A 20,704-nucleotide genomic window follows, 5' to 3' on the forward strand; every position below is an offset into this window, starting at 1 on the left:
CTATAAAATAACAGAAAAATGCCATGCCATGGGACCTTTAATAGTGTATTTATAAGTATATTTTTTATAGAACATCTAGTTCCTACATTATTTTTCTATACATTGACTCACTGGAGCCTCTAACCTGCAATATGCCCTTTAAGTAAACTTGTTGTGTTTTGTATTTATATATATTTATATATTTATGTATACTTTAAACTTTTAATGAATGTTTTTTTTTTTTTCAATAAAAGCCTTTCTTTAAAATGTTATCCACCGTCTATTTGTGGCTCTTTAAAATAAAAAAAACAACAGACACCCAACCAGGGATGGAAATTAGCACCCGCCACCAGCCAAATGCGGGTGATTTTGTGTTGTTGCGGGTAAACTCGCTTCACCTACCGGCCACCGTGGCGGGTAAATAAAAATTGCATAGCCTACTGTTTCACCTGGACGGCGGACACTTTTAGAGGAGGCACACCTTCAAAAAAAATTTGGCGTTACAAATCCACAATAAGTAGTAGAGAAGTGAATTTGTGATAATATATTTATTTAATATTCTATACATTATCAGAGCTTGGCAGACAGAATTATTATGTATATTTTAGACAGGTTAATTAATTGATTATAGCCTAATTAATGTACCATTTTAATCATACATAATAAATAATCCTGCCATATAAAGTTTGACATTTATTAAAATAATATTTAGATAAAAATGGGACAAATAATTACATAATAATAGTCATAATTTAAGTAAATTAATAAAAAAAATAAACATTTTTGAATTTCAGAATTGTCAAAAAAGTGATTACTGGTTCAGAATGACTGCTTAAAGGGACAGTTCACCCAAAAATGAAAATGCTGTCATTATTTACTCACCCTCAAGTTGTTCCAAACATGTATACATTTCTTTGTTATGTTGAACACACAGGAAGATTACTATGGAAGTCAATGGTGCCCCCAAAGCAGCCTGGGTACAAACTTTCTGCAAAATATCTTCTTTTGTGTTCAGCAGAACATAGAAACTCATAAAAGTTTTAAACATCACGAGGGAGAGTAAATGACAGAATGTTTTAGTTTTGGGTGAATTATCCCTTTAAAGTGCACCAAATAGGCTACTCAAGAGTTCTTTAGAAATAAATGAAATAATCAAATGTAAAATAATATAACATTTTATATTTTATATTGTCGTGAATGGGTGTCCCTTATTTTGCCACACTGAAGGTGGCAACCCTATGTCGTCAACACGCTTCAGAAGATGCCAAAACTAATAGTTTCATTGTTGGGACTAAAAACCTAAAACTGGAAGCCATAAAAGACCACGAATCATCCAAATGCCACATCCATTAATCTGCCCTTTAATGAAATGTATATCAGTTCATGGTTTGTGTGTGTATAAGAGAGAAAGAGAAAATGTCAGTATTTCATTGAGACTTGAGATTAAATAAACTGTTTAAGTATTGTAGAGCTTGTAGTATTAATTACTAATCGGTTAAAAACAAGAAAGTGGCGGGTAAAAACATTGAGTGGCTGGTAGATTTTGAAATCCACCAGCCACAGTGGCCTCATTCATGTATGCCATGTATGCAAGCTATCACAGAAACCACTTCAACCCAAGGAGAAAGTATTTTAACAAAAACCACGCACTATAATATTTTCTAGCAGCGATATATCCAGAGACAGACCGTTTGGACATCCCCTCTCTGACAAAGGCTTCTCTCCAGAAGAGCAGCTTGATAATGTGTGTCCAGTCCAAGCAATTCAGAAGGACCTTCCTGATTATCAAGTTTGAATGAAATGGCACACACCCACCTCACCTGTGAATCAGCACCAGGAGCAGAGAATTGTGCTTACCCTGCACGGCTATTCAATTAGTCACAGCCAATCTTATCCCTGGAGAAACTTCAAGAATAAAATAAACAGTCAGAAAGGCGATGCAATTTTTTGTAATCCGCAGCTGTGCGGAGAGATAGATCGAGTTAGAAAGAGACATAATATCTTGTGGCATGTAGAAAGAATCCATCTAATGGGGTTCGGACCAGGTGAGATTTCCTGGCAAATGGCAGATAAACAGAAATACATAAGGGAAACGGGGGAGAATTGTGCAACTGTTTTTGAGAGGTCGGCAAACAGATGAAGAGAAAGAGTACCTGTAGCCTAAAAAACACATTGAAACTATAAAAAATTCATTGCATTTTAACTTAGATCTGATCAGCAAATGCATATCTAAAATTATTCTTAATAGACTTCAGTATTATGACTTATCTGAGTCTACACCGGCGAAAAGAGCCACAAACTCCCACTCTTAAATTATAACCATTCATAATTCATCATCTACTAGATCAAAAAGATTGCTCTCTTCAATGCCATAACCTGCGAAGATAACACAAAGCTAATTGAAGCCCCACAGGCTTGCAGATGAAGAATGCTTATATCTCTGCTGGGCTGGCAATCAGCTCAGAACTGATCTGATATTAAACTAGCATGCCATTAATACTTGCACCTCTTGACCCCTGCCATGCAGCAATCCCTGCAGCATCCCTTTTTTATTATTAACAAGAGCTATTAAGGCTCAGAATACTGATCTGCTGTTAAAAAAACTAGAGGAATACGGGATCACCGCCCGTTCGTCTCTGCCTCTTGACTTAGTGAAGTGAGGGCTAAAAGAGGCTCTGCATGTGTACATGAAGCGGACTATTTCAGAACACTGCTTGTTCCCAGGGCTTCGATCAGCTGGCCCGATCAAAGCTACAACCAAAGTTTTTCAAACTGACAACTACAGACTGCCAGTACAGGGCTCCAGACTGTGACCAAATGGTCACATTTTGCGACCTTTTTTTTGCTGGTGCGACAGTTCGGTTATAGGTTGCACTGCTGCGACCACCCTGTTGCCCAACTGGTAAGAGCTGCCATTTCTGTTACATATAAGAAACATCAAACGGCAAATTAAACTAAAGCGGAACGGAACAGCTCTACTCGTTTATCAGCTCGGAGCACTAATAGACAACGCAGCGCAAGCTCATACACGGGCCGATGTTGATCACGTGACACCATTACTACACAGCGCTGGAAGATCCAGAGAGAAGGCGATTGAATTTGCCACAGAATTAAAAACATCGCTACTGCAAGATCTATAGTGGGAAGTGTTCAGCGCAGAATTCTCTGATATAAACCATAAAAATCAGATCAAACTGCGCTGACGTGGAAACCATGTGTGCCATGAACAAAGTTCAGGGGTTTCAGTCCACAAATCACCAACATTCACCATGGATTTAATGTAGTAAGAGTGAAATTCAAGTACTGTAAGGGCTTTCAAATGCTTCACACTTTTTCCAGCACGTCAAAGCTCTAAATATTATCCAATTTTAATGTTATTTATTTTTAAAGCAATGATTTGTAAAACTAACACTTTGTGACAAATTACCACTATAACCAGTAGTGGGCGACAGAGGAGCACTTATTTGACTTGTTAGCCATTTCCACTCCCCTTTCCTAATATATGGAAAAAAAGTAGGAAGTCACAAAGTCTCATGAAAATCAAAAACTTCTCTTCAAATTGTGACTGAATTACACAGAAAACAAGTAATGAGTTATCACTGAAGCTGTCGTCAGTTCAGTGTGGTACTATAGAAGAACAATGGTCCATTTAATAAGAATAGATTTAAATTAAACCTAATTTTTATAGGGATTCACATTTCTGTTCTTCCTAAAAGTTAATTTTCATCTTCACATCAATTCAAGCTCAGTACTTCACGGTTAAAATTCCAATAAACAAACATGTAATATTATTAGTAACTGCACTTATTAACAAAATGCAAAACAAAAGAAATTTTATTATTAAATTAACTTAATGATAATTTTTCCTCCAGCGCCACCATCTGGTGTCAATTCTCTCAAATGTTAGTCTTGAGACCTCGTAGCTTGTTTGTGGCGAGTGATCCAGCGGCCTCAATCATTTTCATTCCAATTCCTTTAACACTTACGGACAATTCTGAATTCATTTCATATGATTACTGATGTTGCTATTATTACTCCTGGTGTCCAAAAGACCATTGGTTTGGAGAAGAACCCTTCATCTACTCAAGCATGATTTGAGTGCTTCCTTCATTGCATGGCTCGATCAAGCTGTAGAATTCCCTCCATGTCGACAACCCTCTCTGATTTCCCAGCGCTGCACAGGACCTGACTCAGCTCCCTGAAGATTAAACGGACTAAAAAAAAAAAAATTCAGATCCCCTATATTCTGTTCTGTTCTTTAGTGGAAAGTGACAGTAGACTCAGTGGACTGCACTGCAGCAAAAGCACTTTTGCATTATCAATGCAAAAAAGGTGCATTCATTGGATACAACAAGGCTTTTATCTAACAGTGACATGACAAAAGCGTTCATATGATTAGAAAGTTACAGACCTAGTTGCAATTTCAGTTAACCAGTCTGTCCAAAGGTCATCTTGAACAACCAGTGAGCAAGTAATTCTATAGGCATGCAATTAAGATACAGGAGTGAAATTAATACTAGCTTTAGGGAGATGAGGCGAAAGAAAAGAGCCTGGTCATTTAAAGTCATTAATCTAATGGGATTCTGGGATCTTCGCTGGCTCTATTGAAACATAATCCAAGTCTTGTCCCACTTTCAGAGTTTTTTTCTTTTCTTTTTCATAACACCCAAAAAACTCTCAGCACGAGTGCCACCCCAGGCCCAACACTCATTTGCAAATTACCTCAGACATTTATAATGTTCTTGGGACAGAACCAAAATCATCTCTAACTCACAATTCAATGGTAATTGGGTCATGGACTTGGGGACAGAGCGAAATGAGTTATGGGTGATGTCATGGCATATATTTGTCCTGTTTTAAACTTTTACAGCACAGTCTGCATGAGAATAAGAAGGAGAAAAGAGGACAAACAAAAGCTCAATGGCTGTAAAAATCTTGATTTTCAACTTTTCACACTACTTGATCTGCGAGTCTTCATACCAATATTTACAACATTGCCTCAGGATGAAGAAATAAGTTTATGCTCATTCATAAATATATGTCTCCAAATTCCTTGTGGGTAAAAAAGGACAAGCCAAGGAGTGTGTTAAGTTTGAAAGCTACTTGATAAATCAAGTATCACTGAATCACTCAAGTTACTGAGATACATTCCGTTGGTAATACTTTACAATAAGATTTCACTAACATTAGTTAACTACTTTAGTTACCATTAATTAAGAATGAATAACAATAATACAGCATTTATTCATTGAAATTCATGTTACTAATGCATTTTAAAAGATGTGTTTGTTAACATTAGTTAATGCGCTGTGAACTAACTAACATGAAGAAACAATATATGAAATCTATATGTATATCTATATGCTACACAAACGTACATAAATGTTGTTTTGGAAAGCTGATGTACTTAAACGAATTAAGGTTCTCTTACACATATGCATTTTTGTATTAAAAATGTTGATAATGTAATATGCGTCAACAACCCACAAATTCATATTTCCTTAACGCAAGATCAAAAGATGGTGTAAAATATCCAAATGACTAAAAACACCTAACATTGTAAAATACTGTGAATCCAAGAGCATATTCGTCTAACGTTCAGCTAGAGCAACACACACTGAATTATCATTTTAAAGAGATTTTCGACAGCAACACAGCTGTGCACTACAGGCTGACACTTGCGATATTCTTGACTCACCTATAAAAGAGAACAGAGCATTGACTGAAGCCCATGCAAAATTCATTACTGCCCAAAACGAGTCTCCATGGCATGAGCTGGCAGAGCTGCTCAGATTTTCCAACGGACTGCGTAAAGGTACCAATGCAGACTCAATCTGCCCATAAAGTCCTGCAGAAAAACATGCATTTAAAGCAACAAGCATCCCGCTTTGCTTTTGTCCCAGCTGCTCTGTAACTCAAACTTACACACGCTCACACTGTTACTGCGCTTTAAGACTGTGTAAAGAACAGGAAATCTCTACGTGATGCATGTATGTAGATACTAATGATGATTTAAACACTTACTGGGCGTGTAGATGAAAATCACTGGCAAAACGAAACTTCCACTAAACTGCAAAACTCAACTCCAATGCGGCTCAAATAGTCTCTTCTAGTTTTTTTTATACAAACAGCACATATTTTTGAGGGGTTAAATGGCACTGTTTTAAAGCTAAAGCCGTGTTTGTGCAAACTAAAAAGGAGTTTAAAATAAAAAAACATGTTGATACGGCGCTTCTCTGATTTTCTTCAGAACGAGGTTAGCGCGGCTAGCCGTAGCATTTCTTCAGTTATGAAGAGGCAAAACTGCACTTGTTTTGAAGAAAACACAAAACATGACTCACCGATACACTTTTCTTTGATACAGCTATCCTTAAGTGATCCTCAAATGTTTACCAAGTTTTAAAAATGAGAGGTGAACTTAAACTCTCGTTGACAGCATCACTCTATGAGCCGCCATCTTCACTCAGCTATGATGCTGCTGTTGGCTCGAGACGCTCTACCTACCGAAAACTCTGGAACAAACCAAATCATTCCGTCCGATGGGGGGAAACCTACGGTAACTCACAATTTCGCATGACATTATCCGAAAGTTTTCCCAAAAGTTAATCTTAAATTGGATGAGTTGAAATTTTTTAACTGAAAATTGAGGGCGTAGAGCAATATATACTGGTTAAACCTTTCTAAGAACTAAATCCAATTAATTAAACCCCCCGCAGTGTAGTAAAAATTGAGACACTCGTTTCCAACAGAGTGCACCTCCGAAAAGATTTTTTTCAGGTAGGGGCACAAACAAGGACCAGTGTGAGATTGTTGTGGTTATCTTGTTGACACATTTGCTTTTAAACTTCCACCGGAAACTTTCTGTAAAGTGGTTTGAAAACACTATTGTGCAAGTTTAAACAAGCATTGTTGATCATTAAGACACAAATCAATCAAAACAAGTTTAATTTGCAATAAAACTACTTGCGTTATTGAATAAGCAAAGCTTTTGAATATCAGGCCCTCTTAAAATAATCGGAATCCCCGATATATCCCACAAAATCACAGCAGTTAATAGTTAACCTTCTAGCGCCCCCAGGCGACAGACTCCATTAGTACAACGTTGATTACCTGCAAATCAAGTTCGTTTTAATGAGGTGAATTTCTGACACTTGATATGAAACTTATTTCTGAAACTATTCATATCTTTATCCATATAAATTACCGTTCAAAAGTTTGGGGTAAGTAAGAGTTTTGTTTTATTCTTTAAAAAATATTTTTATTTAGCAACGATGCTTTAAATTAATCAAAAGTTACAGTAAAGACATTTATAATTTTACAAAAGACTTTTATTTTAAATAAATGCTGCTCTCAAAGAATCATGGAAAAAATTACCGTTTTCACAACTATGTTAAGCAGCACTACCGTTTTAAACATTAATAATAATAATAAATGTTGCTTGAGCAGCAAATCAGCATATCAGAATGATTTCTGAAGGATCATGTGACACTGAAGACTGAAGTAATGATGCTGAAAATTCAGCATTGCCATCATAGGAATAAAATACATTTTAAAATATATTCAAATAGAAAAGTATTCAATTCACAATTTTAAATGGTATTATTTCACAATATTATTGTTTTTACTGTTTTTAAACACATAAATGCAGCTTTTTGGTGAACAGGAGAACTTGCCAAACCTAAACTTTTGAACAGTATTGAATATAATGGTTAGAAAAACATACACACAGATAAACTATTAGTGTTTTGATTTATCTTTATTAAGTAAACTCTACATTTTTAATATTGCTTTGTTCCAATTTAGTTTTTCTCTTTTCCCCATTTATTCTAAATTACATCCTCTTGCAATCAAAACAGTTTCATATTTATATGTATTTATATAGATTTTTTTTGTTTGTTTTTTTCCAACCAAGCTACACTTGAAGAATACAAAAATATCACAGTACATTTTCTACGCAGTCACTCTCCACTAGCGAGTTCCAAAGCTGGGGCCGGTGCTGGAAACATGGGAATCTGGCAGTGACGTTTATTGACCACTCAATTACGCTAGGCCAAGGGGAGCAGTTAACCGATTTTAAAATGAGGACAAAACTAAATTGTGTGGTTCGACAAAATCTTGAAATATGAAATTGCAAAGTCGATTAACAGTATGGGAAATGACTTTTCCAATAGCTGGAGTTCAGATATAAAAGAACCCAATTTAAATGACAGGAAGCCTGAATTGTTTTGGACTTAAGTCACCGCTGACATCTAGAATTAAAGCTGTGTAATCTGGTCCAGCCAGACTTCTCTGTTCCAGCACTCGAGCCACCAACATCTGACCGGAAAAAGGAACTCGCAGAGCAGTCAGTAATAACATTCTTCCATTCCTCATCCTGCTCTCTGCAGACACACCATACTATACAAAATATTAAAAACAAAAAGATAAAACAAAACATTGAAGAATCCTCACCCGTACTTTGATTATTGTTTCATAATAAATGTCTCTTTTATTATTTTAACAAAGTTTTGTTTTATTTTCCTCATTTTTACACCGCCATCCACTATCCAGCGTTGAAATCCTTAATGACCGGTGGAGGCTCTGTTCTCCAGGGTAGAGGAATGTTGCAGTATGAGTCTGACATTTAGTGGTTTTCTTCAAACTTGAACCAAACATCAACATAGCAAGTGAAAACCTTAGTCCCCTTATCAACCACCTAAATGAACTCAGGGGATCACAAAACATACAAATCAGTGAATGAAAGATGTTAGGACACATATAAAACATAGAAAGCCATTAAGTTACTTGACTGAACACACTAAAAAAGAACAAAAAAAAAGAAGGTCAGACACAACACTGGGATCAACAACTCGACGAAGGAGGGACCCACTGACTGGAGTAATTCACTTGCCCCAGTATCTCTCTGCCACGTTCTCATGACTTCAGGGCCTGAAGGACTAAATTTTAAGTCATGTGAGTGGGCTTGTACAGGAAGTTGGCATGGCTACACTTCCTATCGAGGGGAACTGTGTGTCGGATTGAGCTGTGTTAGTGGTCTGGGGGAGAAGACAGCTGCAGGAGATTGGGCGTCCATGTCCCCGCTGTTCTCTGGAGCAGTCATGGTGAGAAGGTGGCCATCTCCAACGAGATCCGTTGCCATAGTTCTTTTGTCTGTTTGCCCCTCTTCAGGTTCTGCAGCACATCATTGAACTGCATCATGCCAACTGGTGTCAGGCAAAACGCCCCGCGGGCACTTCGGATGATGTTCACAAAGTCGTCGTAGTCTGCGGGAGTCAGATGGATCAGCCTGTGGTGGATATACTGGAGGGGGAAAAAACATAATCAGACATTAAAATGAATTCTGTCCCAAGGTTAGTTATGCATTTTAATAGATTTTATTTTATTTTTATATACCATTTTCAAATTTAGTTTGTTTAATTTAACTTTGTTCCAACAATAGTTTAGTTAGTTAAAGTTTCGTTATTTTGTTACTGTGTTCATATTTCATTATAAATTGCAGTTAGCAAGCCTTATATAACGTTATGCATTTCTGAGTGAAATATACGAAGCCCTTAAGGGGACATTTGAGATGGTAGGAAAAAAATTGTGTTAATGCTTTTGCATTCACTCACAAAATGTTTGCACATTGCCCTGATAAATTTGTTAATACATTTAGCATTTTACAAAAGATATCCATTTTAAATAAATACTGTTATTTAGAACTTCTTTATCAAAGAATCCTGAATAAAAAAAAGTATCATAGTTTCCACAAAAATATTAAGCAGACATTTTTTTTAAACACAGATAATAATAATAAATGTTTTGCGTTAGTATGAAACGTTTCTCAAGGGAACGCAAAAGTTCTAATGAAGGAAAACAATTATATTTCAACGCTTTTGTGTTACTGTTGCAAAAGTTTCTTGGAGTAATGCAAAGGTTTTGTGAGCAAATCAAAAGGTATGAAATGCTCCCATCTCATATTTTTCCTTCATGTTCACTTAGGGGCTTTAGTGAAAAGGACAGTTTTTAAAAGGAAGAACAACTTGTTTCATTTTTTCAGTGTTTGTATTGTTGATAGCATGACAAAGATCTTCACTGATCGAAAAGTTGTTTTATTTAACAAATGAAGGTAATAGATGTACAATGTGTGGATTTTCTTTATTTTTATATATTGTTGCTAGACCCATTTGGGTTTTTTTTATGATGTAATGGGCTATTTTTCCTAGCAGAAGCTTTAAGCTAATCTACAAGACAAAATCATTGTCAGACAACTAAACTCGAACCAACGTTTCATGTTCATGTATTTATTTAGCAAGTGGATAAAAACCAGAATATTTTAATAAATGAATAAACTAAATAATACATGATGCTTTTGAGGGTTTCGAGTCGAATTCCTAGCTCTAAACGTGTTTACATATCGTTCAACAGCATTTCATTACTGTCATGCCTTTTTGATCTCCCTGTGGTTAAACGTGTGCGACAACAAATTCATAAATATTCCTGTTACTGGATGGCACTAACCTGAACCCGTTTTAATAAAATGTAAACAGGTCATGAAGCATCATGTCCCCGGATGTTTATAGGGACACGCAGCATATGGAGTGCATTTCCCACCAGCGACGTACGAAATGACTCAGTGACAGTCTGGGTAGGTTTCTCTTTGAGTACAGCCTCTCGGTCCCTCATCTCATTATCCACGCATGGAGAGAGTGGATTAGAGCTGGCACTGTCTCCCTTTCACATTTACCCAACATTCATTTAGAAAGATTTACAGTGGCAGACATATGGTAGAGTCTCCCTTGATCTGGGCATTTTAAAACACAAGGCCACGAGAGTGCAATGGCCACTTGCGTAGACAACCACGTTGTTTGCTCATGCAACAACTTGAAACCTCTTTGAAATGGCAAAATAAAGACTCTGAGCCGGCTAGCAGGTAACTGCAAGAGCGTGTCTGTCTGTGTGAGGGAGAGATAGCATGTGTGCGCTCCTTCTCTAGGAAGCAGCTCTTGGCTTTGGGCTGTCACAGTGTGTTTGATGCTCTCTCATCAGTATGCTCCATCCTGTGAACAGACTCAGGCTTCCCTCTCCAGAATTGTTCATGCACAATTTATATTCAGTGTGGGCGACAATGCCGTCACAATCCAGCCTTGGCACCACTCGAATGCTCTAAAACCCAACTCAAATTCTCTACTTGAAACTTAAAACTAAGTCTAACTAATATAAAAAGCGAACTTTGAGATGGTTGCACCGTATTCAATACAAAATGTCAGCTGTGACGGATCATCTCATGTGTTGGAGTGTAATTTTAACCGCTTCTGTCAGCGGAAGAATTCATGTTGTTCTTGGATCACCATCATTATCATCAGGGTATGGATTTATTTCAGGATTTCATCCTATTAGGGATGTTATTAGTAATAATGTCTGATTATTTCCCCAGGCTGAATCTTAGGGATTTGTGAATCTGTACCTGTAAGTAGGCCTGCTGGCAGCGCTGCACGAGCTGGTGGAAGGCAGGAGTGCGGAGGTGTGCGTGGATATGTGCAGGGTTTAACCTCTGCAGAGCCTCCATAATGATCTCCTGCAGGACAAACGGACTAAGAACACCTTTCGCTGCCCCCACACAAAACTGGTACACGTGGTTCACACCTGAGGAGAGAGGCAGAGGGAGGAAATTAAGGAAACATTCTAAAACTAAATTAATCTCTAATACATAGTATTTAAATGTTATTTTCACTGATCTTTTAATTCCTAAAAAGTTTTTAATTTATGATTCTGATTATTTATAATTTATTAGTTTAATTATACATTAATTATTCATTTTATTTTTTATTTATAGCTTGACCCATTATGCCATTTCAAAGGTTCCTATTTTTTTTTTGTCTCCTACAACATTATACATTGCACATCACCTAATTTCTCAAAGAGTCTGAAAACGGTTAATATGAAGATTCAGTCTCTCTAAACCCCTCTTTTCTGTGAGCCTACTCTGCTCAGATTGGTCTTATGGCCCAGTCTGTTGTGATAGGTCTACCACTTATTGCACGTGTCAAAAACAAAAACGCCTATCACCATATCTGAATTTCAGTTCTGGAAGCTTCCTGAGCACCTGTATACACAGTGATACGAAGGATGGCGTCAGGTTCTGTATCAATTCCAGCATAAGTCCTCATCCTTTTGAAGTGCGTGTAAAGTGGGTTCACAGCACTGAAAACAGCGTCTTCGCGACATGTCGACAACACAGATCTAATTCTTCTAGGTCTCAGCAACAAAAACAGTGTTTGAGGACAGGTAAAAGTAATTGTTCGTGGGCAGCCATAGGCTGGCATTTTGCAAATTTGTTACATTGTTTCACAGGTATATAGGAAGTGAGACTGGAATTGCTGACGATTCGTTTCAGCAGTTTATATTAAATTCTTACATTTAAGAGACAATAACTATTTCTGAGGCACTTTGATCTTTAAAACTTTGCAGACCTTTTACATTCACAAACAGCTATATTACACACTGTATGAAAGATAATATTTGAAAAGGCATAAAAGGGGCACTTTAAATACAAATACAAAAAGCACTGTCAATATACAAGCATTTCAATAAGCTAACTACATCATCCCTTTCTGGTTGTGTCTGCTTGTTCTGTTTGCCTTTTTCCATATGCATAAAATCCAATGAGCCTAAACGTCCAAGACATCACACCTCGATAAATTATCAAAGATAATCTGCGTGAATAACTTATTTAATAAATCAAACGCAGACGGGATGCTTTAGAGAGCTCAAATAATTTAAAATTCTTTGAGTGGTGAGATTTAATTATCATCAAAGCTCAACAAGTGAAATGTCACCCACAAGAAAAACACAATGGGTAGAAGACAAAAGACAAACAACTTTGGAGGACTGCATCTTTAGATGTCTATAAATTGTGAGGAAAGCTGTTTAGTAATTGAATTAATATTATATTGTTGCATTTTTGTCGCATTAAGTTAGAATTTCCTGTGCATGTTGAGAAAATATAGAAGGGTCCCAAGTTTTTACTACAAAGGGCCAAAAATAAAACTTGATTGAGGGCTGTGCGCCGAAAGTAAGTGTTGCATTATATCCAACTAAATAATAATAATATTAATAATAATAATAATAATAATAATCATCATCATCATCTCTACATTCAATGCAAAAAAATATCAATTAGAAATAAATGTGTGTTTCAACTTAATAATTACACTAAGGCGAGTTCTTGGAACTGCAAGCATTACCAAAAATATGGAATTAAATAATCTGATCAATTAACAGCCCACTAATTTGATTTGTCGAGCTGTGTTTCAAGTGTGCTGATATTTAATATCAAAAGCAATTGGGATGTTTCACTACACCCGTTTGTGTTGATGTTATAGACCGGAGTAAGAATTACAAAGTAAGACCAGAGAGTATCTGGAGCAAAAAAATTGGATTTTTAGAGAACTGGTGTTGGTGGAGTGATAACATAGGGGAAATTGCGGTCAGTCCACGAAAACAAACAGTTTTTGCCAAGCTAGTCTATGAACAGTCTAAGTATTTAACCCAGGATTTCCCTGGATAACCCAGGATATCCCTTTAAAAGAAAGATGTGGAGGTCCATGTCATTGCCAGCTGATTAGGATACACATCAATCTCAGTGGGGACCATTAGCAAAGCAAGAAAAAAAAAGCCATTTCGTAAGATGCCCAACCTGAACATGGCAAAACATTTTCTACTTCTACATTTTCAATTGTAACATTTAGCCCCATGAAAACTGGCAACATGCTGCAATCAGCATGGGATAAAGCTCAGAGTAAGAGCAAAGGCATTCAGATGTCAATAACTCTGCTGGAGACTCTGCTGTTGAATCACCTCTTGTCCGCTGAAGGCAAGGTAAACTGCCAACACATCATTTACAGTCTATTTCAGCTATTACAGCAGGTAACAGGAAATAAAATGGGATTCTAGAAAACATGTTTTTCCTAAAAGCCATATTGCAAATATAAATGGGCATACCAAGACGCGCAGCCAGGCCCAACAGCCATTTGACGTCTTCTGTGTATGGGGGGCTGCGGGAAAAGTTGTTCGGATGATCGTTGTGGGCCCTCCTTCCCAACATCTCCAAAGCCAGCATACCTAAATGAGGACAAGAACATTTTGCCATCAACACTCTGTACTGTACGACACTGTACTGATCAAGTATTGAAATGACACATGCACCCAAACATCCTAATCTCCAGGACTTATGAGTACTGATAAAACGGAAATCATGCCTTAATTAATATTTCTCACTGTGAGAGTTCTTTGTGAGTCCTGCAACATGGACACAACCGACCTCTCCCTCACCTTTCTTGATAATTAATCACCACAATTCAGGACCAGATGGATCCTAATGGGTGCAAAACAGCAACATAAGGACAGGCAAGCCATGCCCTAAAGGATCTATGTAATTAGAAATCAGGCGTCCTTACCGACTCTGTAGGCCGAGTGGAGGTAGTGCAGGCCCTGCTGGCTGATTGGTTGACTGTGCTGCTCGTCTTCCACAGGAAATGGTGCGCTGACCAGTGAGGCGGGCTGGGATGAGAGTCCTGGAAGAGAAGCCCCCTGAATGGCCTGGATGGTGGAGGCTGAGTGTACTCCTCCTGTTTGGCAAAAAAAAGAGGATGCTTAGGGGTGTGTCTATGAATTTGCAAACTGTCCAATAGAATGCCTTCTCAATAATCTCTGGTAAACTGGTAAGAACTGTAATGAACTTTTGTCTGCAAAGTGCACTAAATAACTACTTTGTTGCACTGGCCTTTAATTTTGTATTGACATCATGTTTTTTTTTTTTGTTACCAATGCCATTGTTAAACTTTTTGCAAACACAAAAATATTTCTGCTATTTTCTGCATTTCACCTCTGCTCTAGTTTGTTTAATAACCTAGCTTTCTAATAAGCCTGGCATTGTATACTATGAATGTTGTTGGCTCTGTGACAAATTGCTTATGCTTCTCATTTTTAATTTGCTTTGGTTAAAATTGTCTTCAAGCTAAACTAATCAAATGTAATATTTGTCAACCATTATTAAATAATACTGACTCTGACATCTCACAATTAGATCCAATTTTGATTCAGGGAGTCAAAATCCAATTTTAAAGTGATGTAAATGTCTTGTAAAGTGATGTAACTGACTGTTCTGTCATGTAAAGACAATTTTGTCAACGCGAGTTGCGTCTCTTAGACTATGACCCGTCCAGTGACAGAAGCCTTTATGCTCCACACTACAGCAAACTTTTTTTGTTGGTATGGTTACTGAAAAACAGAGGCCATTTACATTCCTTATGAATGAGCAATGAACAAAACATCCATAAAATTGAATATATTATTCTTGAACATTGTTCAAGATCAGCAACATTCACACCTGTATGGACTTCATATGACTCTTGTTTGCAGCACGCAAGATGTGAGCTGCCACTCACTGGTGATGCAGTGAGCAGTAATAGTGACTTGATGCATGCAAATGTGTCAATCTTGAAAGGCTAAGCAAACTAGTTAGTAAATGAGCGTCTAACGAATTGTTTCAAAACCCCATATTTTTTTTGCATTCCCATGTTCCAATGAGGAGTCCTTAAAGGGGCTATATGCAACTTTTTCCCCAAAATAAACGTAACAATAGCCTTTTTATTTTACCATTTATGACTCAAACATCTCCTGATGAGCATACTGACACCTTGTCCGCTCACAGTGGGTGCACCTATAAGCCTGTATCCTATTTTTCCTATTTTCTGGCGGGTCGTCTTTTCCCGCGCTGTCTGCGGATGTGACGTCACCACCGCTGCGAGAGCGAGCAGAAAATGAGAGCAGTTCTGTTTTTTGGCCACAGGTGTCAGTTGCGAGTTTAAATTTCAGAAAAACGCATATAGCCCCTTTAAATAGCTGTATTACTTCTATGTACATGCAAATAATTTTAAAACACACATTTTTAATCTGACAAGTACTGTTCATTTCTTGAAAATTGCTGTAAATTGTAAAACTATTTATTCAGAATTGTTTACCTTGGATATTTACATTTACATTTAATCATTTAGCAGATGCCTTTATCCAAAGCGACTTACAAATGAGTAGAGCAATGGAAGCAATCAGACAAACAAGGGGCAACAGCATGCAAGTGCTGTAACAAGTCTCAGTTAGTCTAGTGCAGTACACATAGGTTTTTTTTAAATGTTTATATAAATAAACAAACAGAAAACGAATAGAATAGTTAAGTTAGTTAAGTGCTGGTCTTAATAGATCAGGTGCTGCTGGAAAAGATGTGTCTTTAGACGTTTTTTGAAAACTGCTACAGACTCGGCTGCTCGAATTGAGATGGCAGGTCGTTCCACCAGGTGGGAACGGTCCAGGAAAAGGGCACTGAGAGTGATTTCGTGCCTCTTTGGGATGGCACTAGGAGGCATTGTTCACTTACAGAATGCAAGCTTCTGGAGGGTGTGCGTAAGTCTGAACAAGCGAGTTTAGGTATATTGGTGCAGAGGCAGTGGCTGCTTTGTTGGGGGTATTATGCCCAAAACTGTGTTCATGTTAAAGGATTAGTTCACTTTAAAATGAAAATTACACCATGATTTACTCACCCTCAAGCCATCCTAAGTGTATATGACATTTTTCTTTCTGATGAACACAATCAGAGTTATTATTAAATATCCTGATGTTTCCAAGCTAGATATTTTACTATATATAGTTTTAAATATGGATATATTTCTTAAACGGCTGTGTGGAGTACGTTTATGATGGATGGAGCACTTTTTTGAGCTTCAAACTCGTGAGCCCCAAACTCGTGATCCCCGTTCACTGCCATTATAAAGCTTGGAAACTCTGATTGTGTTCATCAGAAAGAAGAAACTCATATACACCCAGGATGTTTTGAGGATGAGTAAATCATGGGGTAATTTTCATTTTAAAGTGAACTAATCCTTTAAGATGGAATTGGAATCCTACACCTCACTTGTCCTCCTTACCTGCCACAGTAGTGCTAAGAGGCAGGGCTGCCTCTGCAGTATGGTATGGGTGGACAGCGATCTGAGTCATGGACGGCACTGGAACGCCAGGGAAAGTGACAGCAGTCGCTGCCATAGGAGGATGAGGGCCAGTGGCCACAGAAAACGGGTACTGAGCACCAATAAAAGCAGGGTGCATTCCCTGAGAAGACAAACAGATGCTCTTAAAACCAGCTTGATACGCCTTCCTCACGTCATATACCTGCCATTGAAAAATTAAAAGCCACAAAATTAAGTTAATCCAAGGGCATAGATGTAAAGATCATTATATATGTATAAACAAACTGGTATGGGTCTCTCTCTATTTATATTCTGCTAGGAATGTTGTGCTATGCATCAATGACTGCCAAGTAAGCGTCTGCCTTAGTGCTTAAATTTAGTATATATTATCTTGAGTTAAATGTAGACAAACAATATTACAGACTGAAATAAAAATGCTAATTGAAACCCATAAATCATATCACTAGGAAATGAACAGAGCTCATACCTGTGGGTAGGCTGCCCCAGCGACGGGGAAGACAGCAGGACGGGGGACATGCTGAAGTGGGTGTCCCAGGTACTGCGGGGTGCAGACGGTGGGCAGATGGGTTTGGATGGTGGTGTAGGGATGCAGGCCTGCTGTGTGTGCCATGGCTGAGCCCGGCAGCGCATGCGATTGGTAAATGGTGGATCCCACGGAAATGACAGGTACTACGGCGGCTGCCGTAACTGTCGTAGTTACAGCCGAGACACCGGATGAATCCAAAACTCCGCTGTTATCCAGGATACCGCAGCCTCCCTCGGGTGCAGTTCTCCCTGCTCCACCATTGGCCCCGCAGCGGCCGGAGCCCTCTCGCTGGGCCCCCGATCCACCACCCACTGTTTGCTCGTACAGCCAATACCACTGGTGAGCCACCTCAAACAAGACCTCAGGATATACACCGCCACCCTTTGCAGCCTCCTCAACTGCCATGCAAGCTTTCTCTAGCATCACATTATCCTGAAGAGAGAACAACGCAGAAAAGTGTTGTTTAAAAGCAACAAGCGGATGATTTTGATATCATTAGATTAAAAAAAATGGATATGATCCTGTGCATATGTATAATGAATGCTGGACAGTACCTGCTCTTTGCACTGCACAAGCGCTCTCTGAATCTCGTTGGGATTGAGGGCATGAGCGTGAGGCAGGCAGCTCAAGGCCAGCTCTGCCGCAGCACGCACCATGTTGGGATCCCGTGCTCGTGATGCGCGATCTGCGAGTGATGCCACCTCCGGAGGTGTGAGGTGCCCATCCCAGCATTCCACCAGTATGTTGAGGGCGGCACTCCCAATCTCCATGGCTTGGCCTGTGCAAACATGACAGAATACCACCCATTTGTTAGAAAACTCTTGTATTAACTATACATCCATCCATATCCATCTACTCATTAGAGCCGCATGATTGATCATTAAAAGATTGTGATCTTGATTCAAACACCAACGTAATCTCATTCCTACATGACAATGTTTCGCCTGTGTCTATTAAACGTTTAATAAAAATCACACCGGATCATTCAAATGCATGTGTCATGCATAAGTATGAAACAGCCTCACAGTCTTTTTAACTACACAGTGGTGGCGTAACTACAGACGGTGCAGGCAGCCACATCGCAAGCAGGCCCCTGCCGAGTCGTGCTGACAACGCGACTCCACAGGATACTTGCGTTACTAATATTTCAAATGAAATGCGCTGGTTTGAGATTCGAAATCACATGTCATTGACGCTCTATCGCTTACTGCCGACCATTTTGTATATATATCAGAGCATGCGAGTGTGATCGCATTAACGATAATTAGCTGAGCCAGGAGAAACTGTGCATCTCTTCAGTTTCGTACAGATTACATTGCAGGAGAATATTTGTTTTAAAATGTGAAATTATTAAATAATTTTTTATTTGTTTTATTTAAAAGTAGACATTTCAAGCTTTCTATGGACGTATGTTTCATGTTTCCGATATAAGTATTTGCTGAGTTTCATTTTTAAGAGTGAATTCAGGAAAGATTCTCACAGAGACAAGGTTTTGTTGTTATTGTGAGTGTGTACACAAATAAAAGTAGACCATTTATAGCTTATAATGAGGTCTTGCACTTATCTGTCTGACCAAAAATTTGAGTATTTCAAGTTGTTTCCACTGTCGTGAGGAAAAAATCCATCATAACGCATCGCCACATTCGTCGTCCAGAGGGTTAAAGAAAACCTAATATATTTAGTTTCATATTTATGTTTAAATATTAGCCTATAATATTATTTTATTTAATCTATGTTGATTATGAAAAGTGAACAGCATGGAGTAAGATGCTTCCAGTGGAGTCACCATCATAAGATGTGCAATATGTCAGGAGACATGGAATGGGTCAGACATAATTTTAACCACATCATAAGACACATACGAAAATTCTTAGGCTGAAAAAAAATACATCTTTCTGTTTTTAATACATTTCTTGAATACATTTCTTAATTACAGAAGGCCTATAGATAGTTATGATATTTAGGGCTTTAAAGCAATAGGCTATGCTATATAGTATTAAGTGGTATAAATAAACGTGACTTATCCATATGATAAAAAAAAAATTCAAAGCGCTCATATTTGTTGTGTGTTTTTGTTATTGAGAGAAAAGGGTGCAGCACATATTCATCTAAATGTCACTTTCAGAAGTGTAGACGGCGTCTTTTTACTCCAAAAGCAAAGTACGAACAAGAATCTTGTCAACGAACAAGAATCGTGTGTTGGAGAGTGTTGTTCAACTGAATCTTATCAGAAACTGATAAGATACTGATTTTAGTTAGTCTAAATTAAGTGAGTTAGGCACACAAATTCGCTTATATAGGGTTCCCTTCTAGACACAAATTCACTTATATAGGGTTCCCTTCTAGACACAAATTCGCTTATATAGGGGCTCCCTTCTAGACACGAGCGCAGTGTGCGTTTGCTTCTCAACTGTGCAGCCCAGGGGGCCCGTGTTTATAGCCTCCACTAGGGCCCATCATTACTAAGTTACGCCACTGCCACACAGTATCATTTCTTATAATATTCTTATCATCACAGAAGTACTGGGATAAAAGTGTATACGCAATTCTGATAAAAACACTGATGTCTAAGAAAGTGATCGAAATAGTGCATAATCACCTTTTGAAATCAACTTGGCACTTCAAATGACAAATATCACTACATTTTTACTCCACCAGGTGGCGACAAGGGACTATTAAAAAAGTATGCGTCATTGAATCATTTATTCAAGAGATTTGTTCAAAAACTCTGATTCATCCATTAATGAAAAAAGTAAAAGTATTTATGAGCGAGTCATTGAATCATTAATTCAAACTGAGTTTTTTTTTTATTAATTCAGATTAATTAAACATTTTAAATAGACTGCAGCAATTAACATTTTATCAGAACCTCCTGTATGTATGTATGTATGTATGTATGTTGTATGTATCTATGTATGTATGTATGTATCTATGTATGTTGTATGTATCTATGTATGTATGTATGTATCTATGTATGTTGTATGTATCTATGTATGTTGTATGTATCTATGTATGTTGTATGTATCTATGTATGTTGTATGTATCTATGTATGTTGTATCTATGTATGTTGTATCTATGTATGTTGTATCTATGTATGTTGTTTGTATCTATGTATGTTGTATCTATGCATGTTGTTTGTATCTATGTATGTTGTATCTATGTATGTTGTTTGTATCT

General features: G+C 37.8%; 2 protein-coding genes across 8 annotated transcripts in view; both read right to left on the reverse strand.

The window, feature by feature from the left end:
* The window catches only part of ndst2a (N-deacetylase/N-sulfotransferase (heparan glucosaminyl) 2a), a 176,571-nt gene extending 170,112 nt beyond the window's left edge, over nt 1–6,459 (reverse strand). The window contains exon 1 of one of the 2 annotated variants that reach the window (XM_079843449.1): nt 6,321–6,459. The gene's annotated coding sequence lies outside the window, so the exon portion shown is untranslated. The remainder of the gene's footprint in view (nt 1–6,320) is intronic. The other variant, XM_079843450.1, reaches the window with a different exon arrangement.
* A 1,252-nt stretch (nt 6,460–7,711) lies between these two features.
* zswim8 (zinc finger, SWIM-type containing 8) overlaps nt 7,712–20,704 on the reverse strand; it is a 39,952-nt gene continuing 26,959 nt past the window's right edge. For 2 of the 6 annotated variants that reach the window (XM_079843667.1, XM_079843668.1), the window contains 7 exons: nt 18,081–18,304; nt 17,467–17,958; nt 16,941–17,121; nt 14,418–14,588; nt 13,963–14,082; nt 11,426–11,604; nt 7,712–9,279 (listed from right to left, as the gene is read on the reverse strand). In XM_079843667.1, coding sequence (XP_079699793.1) covers nt 9,076–9,279; nt 11,426–11,604; nt 13,963–14,082; nt 14,418–14,588; nt 16,941–17,121; nt 17,467–17,958; nt 18,081–18,304 — 1,571 coding nt within the window. In that variant the 3' untranslated portion in view covers nt 7,712–9,075. Of the gene's footprint in view, nt 9,280–11,425; nt 11,605–13,962; nt 14,083–14,292; nt 14,336–14,417; nt 14,589–16,940; nt 17,182–17,466; nt 17,959–18,080; nt 18,305–20,704 lie in introns of all 6 variants that reach the window. The other 4 variants (XM_079843665.1, XM_079843666.1, XR_013818496.1 and 1 more) reach the window with 3 other exon arrangements.

This window comes from Gobio gobio (genome assembly GCF_949357685.1).
Source record: "Gobio gobio genome assembly, chromosome: 18".
Classification (NCBI taxonomy): Eukaryota; Metazoa; Chordata; class Actinopteri; order Cypriniformes; family Gobionidae; genus Gobio; species Gobio gobio.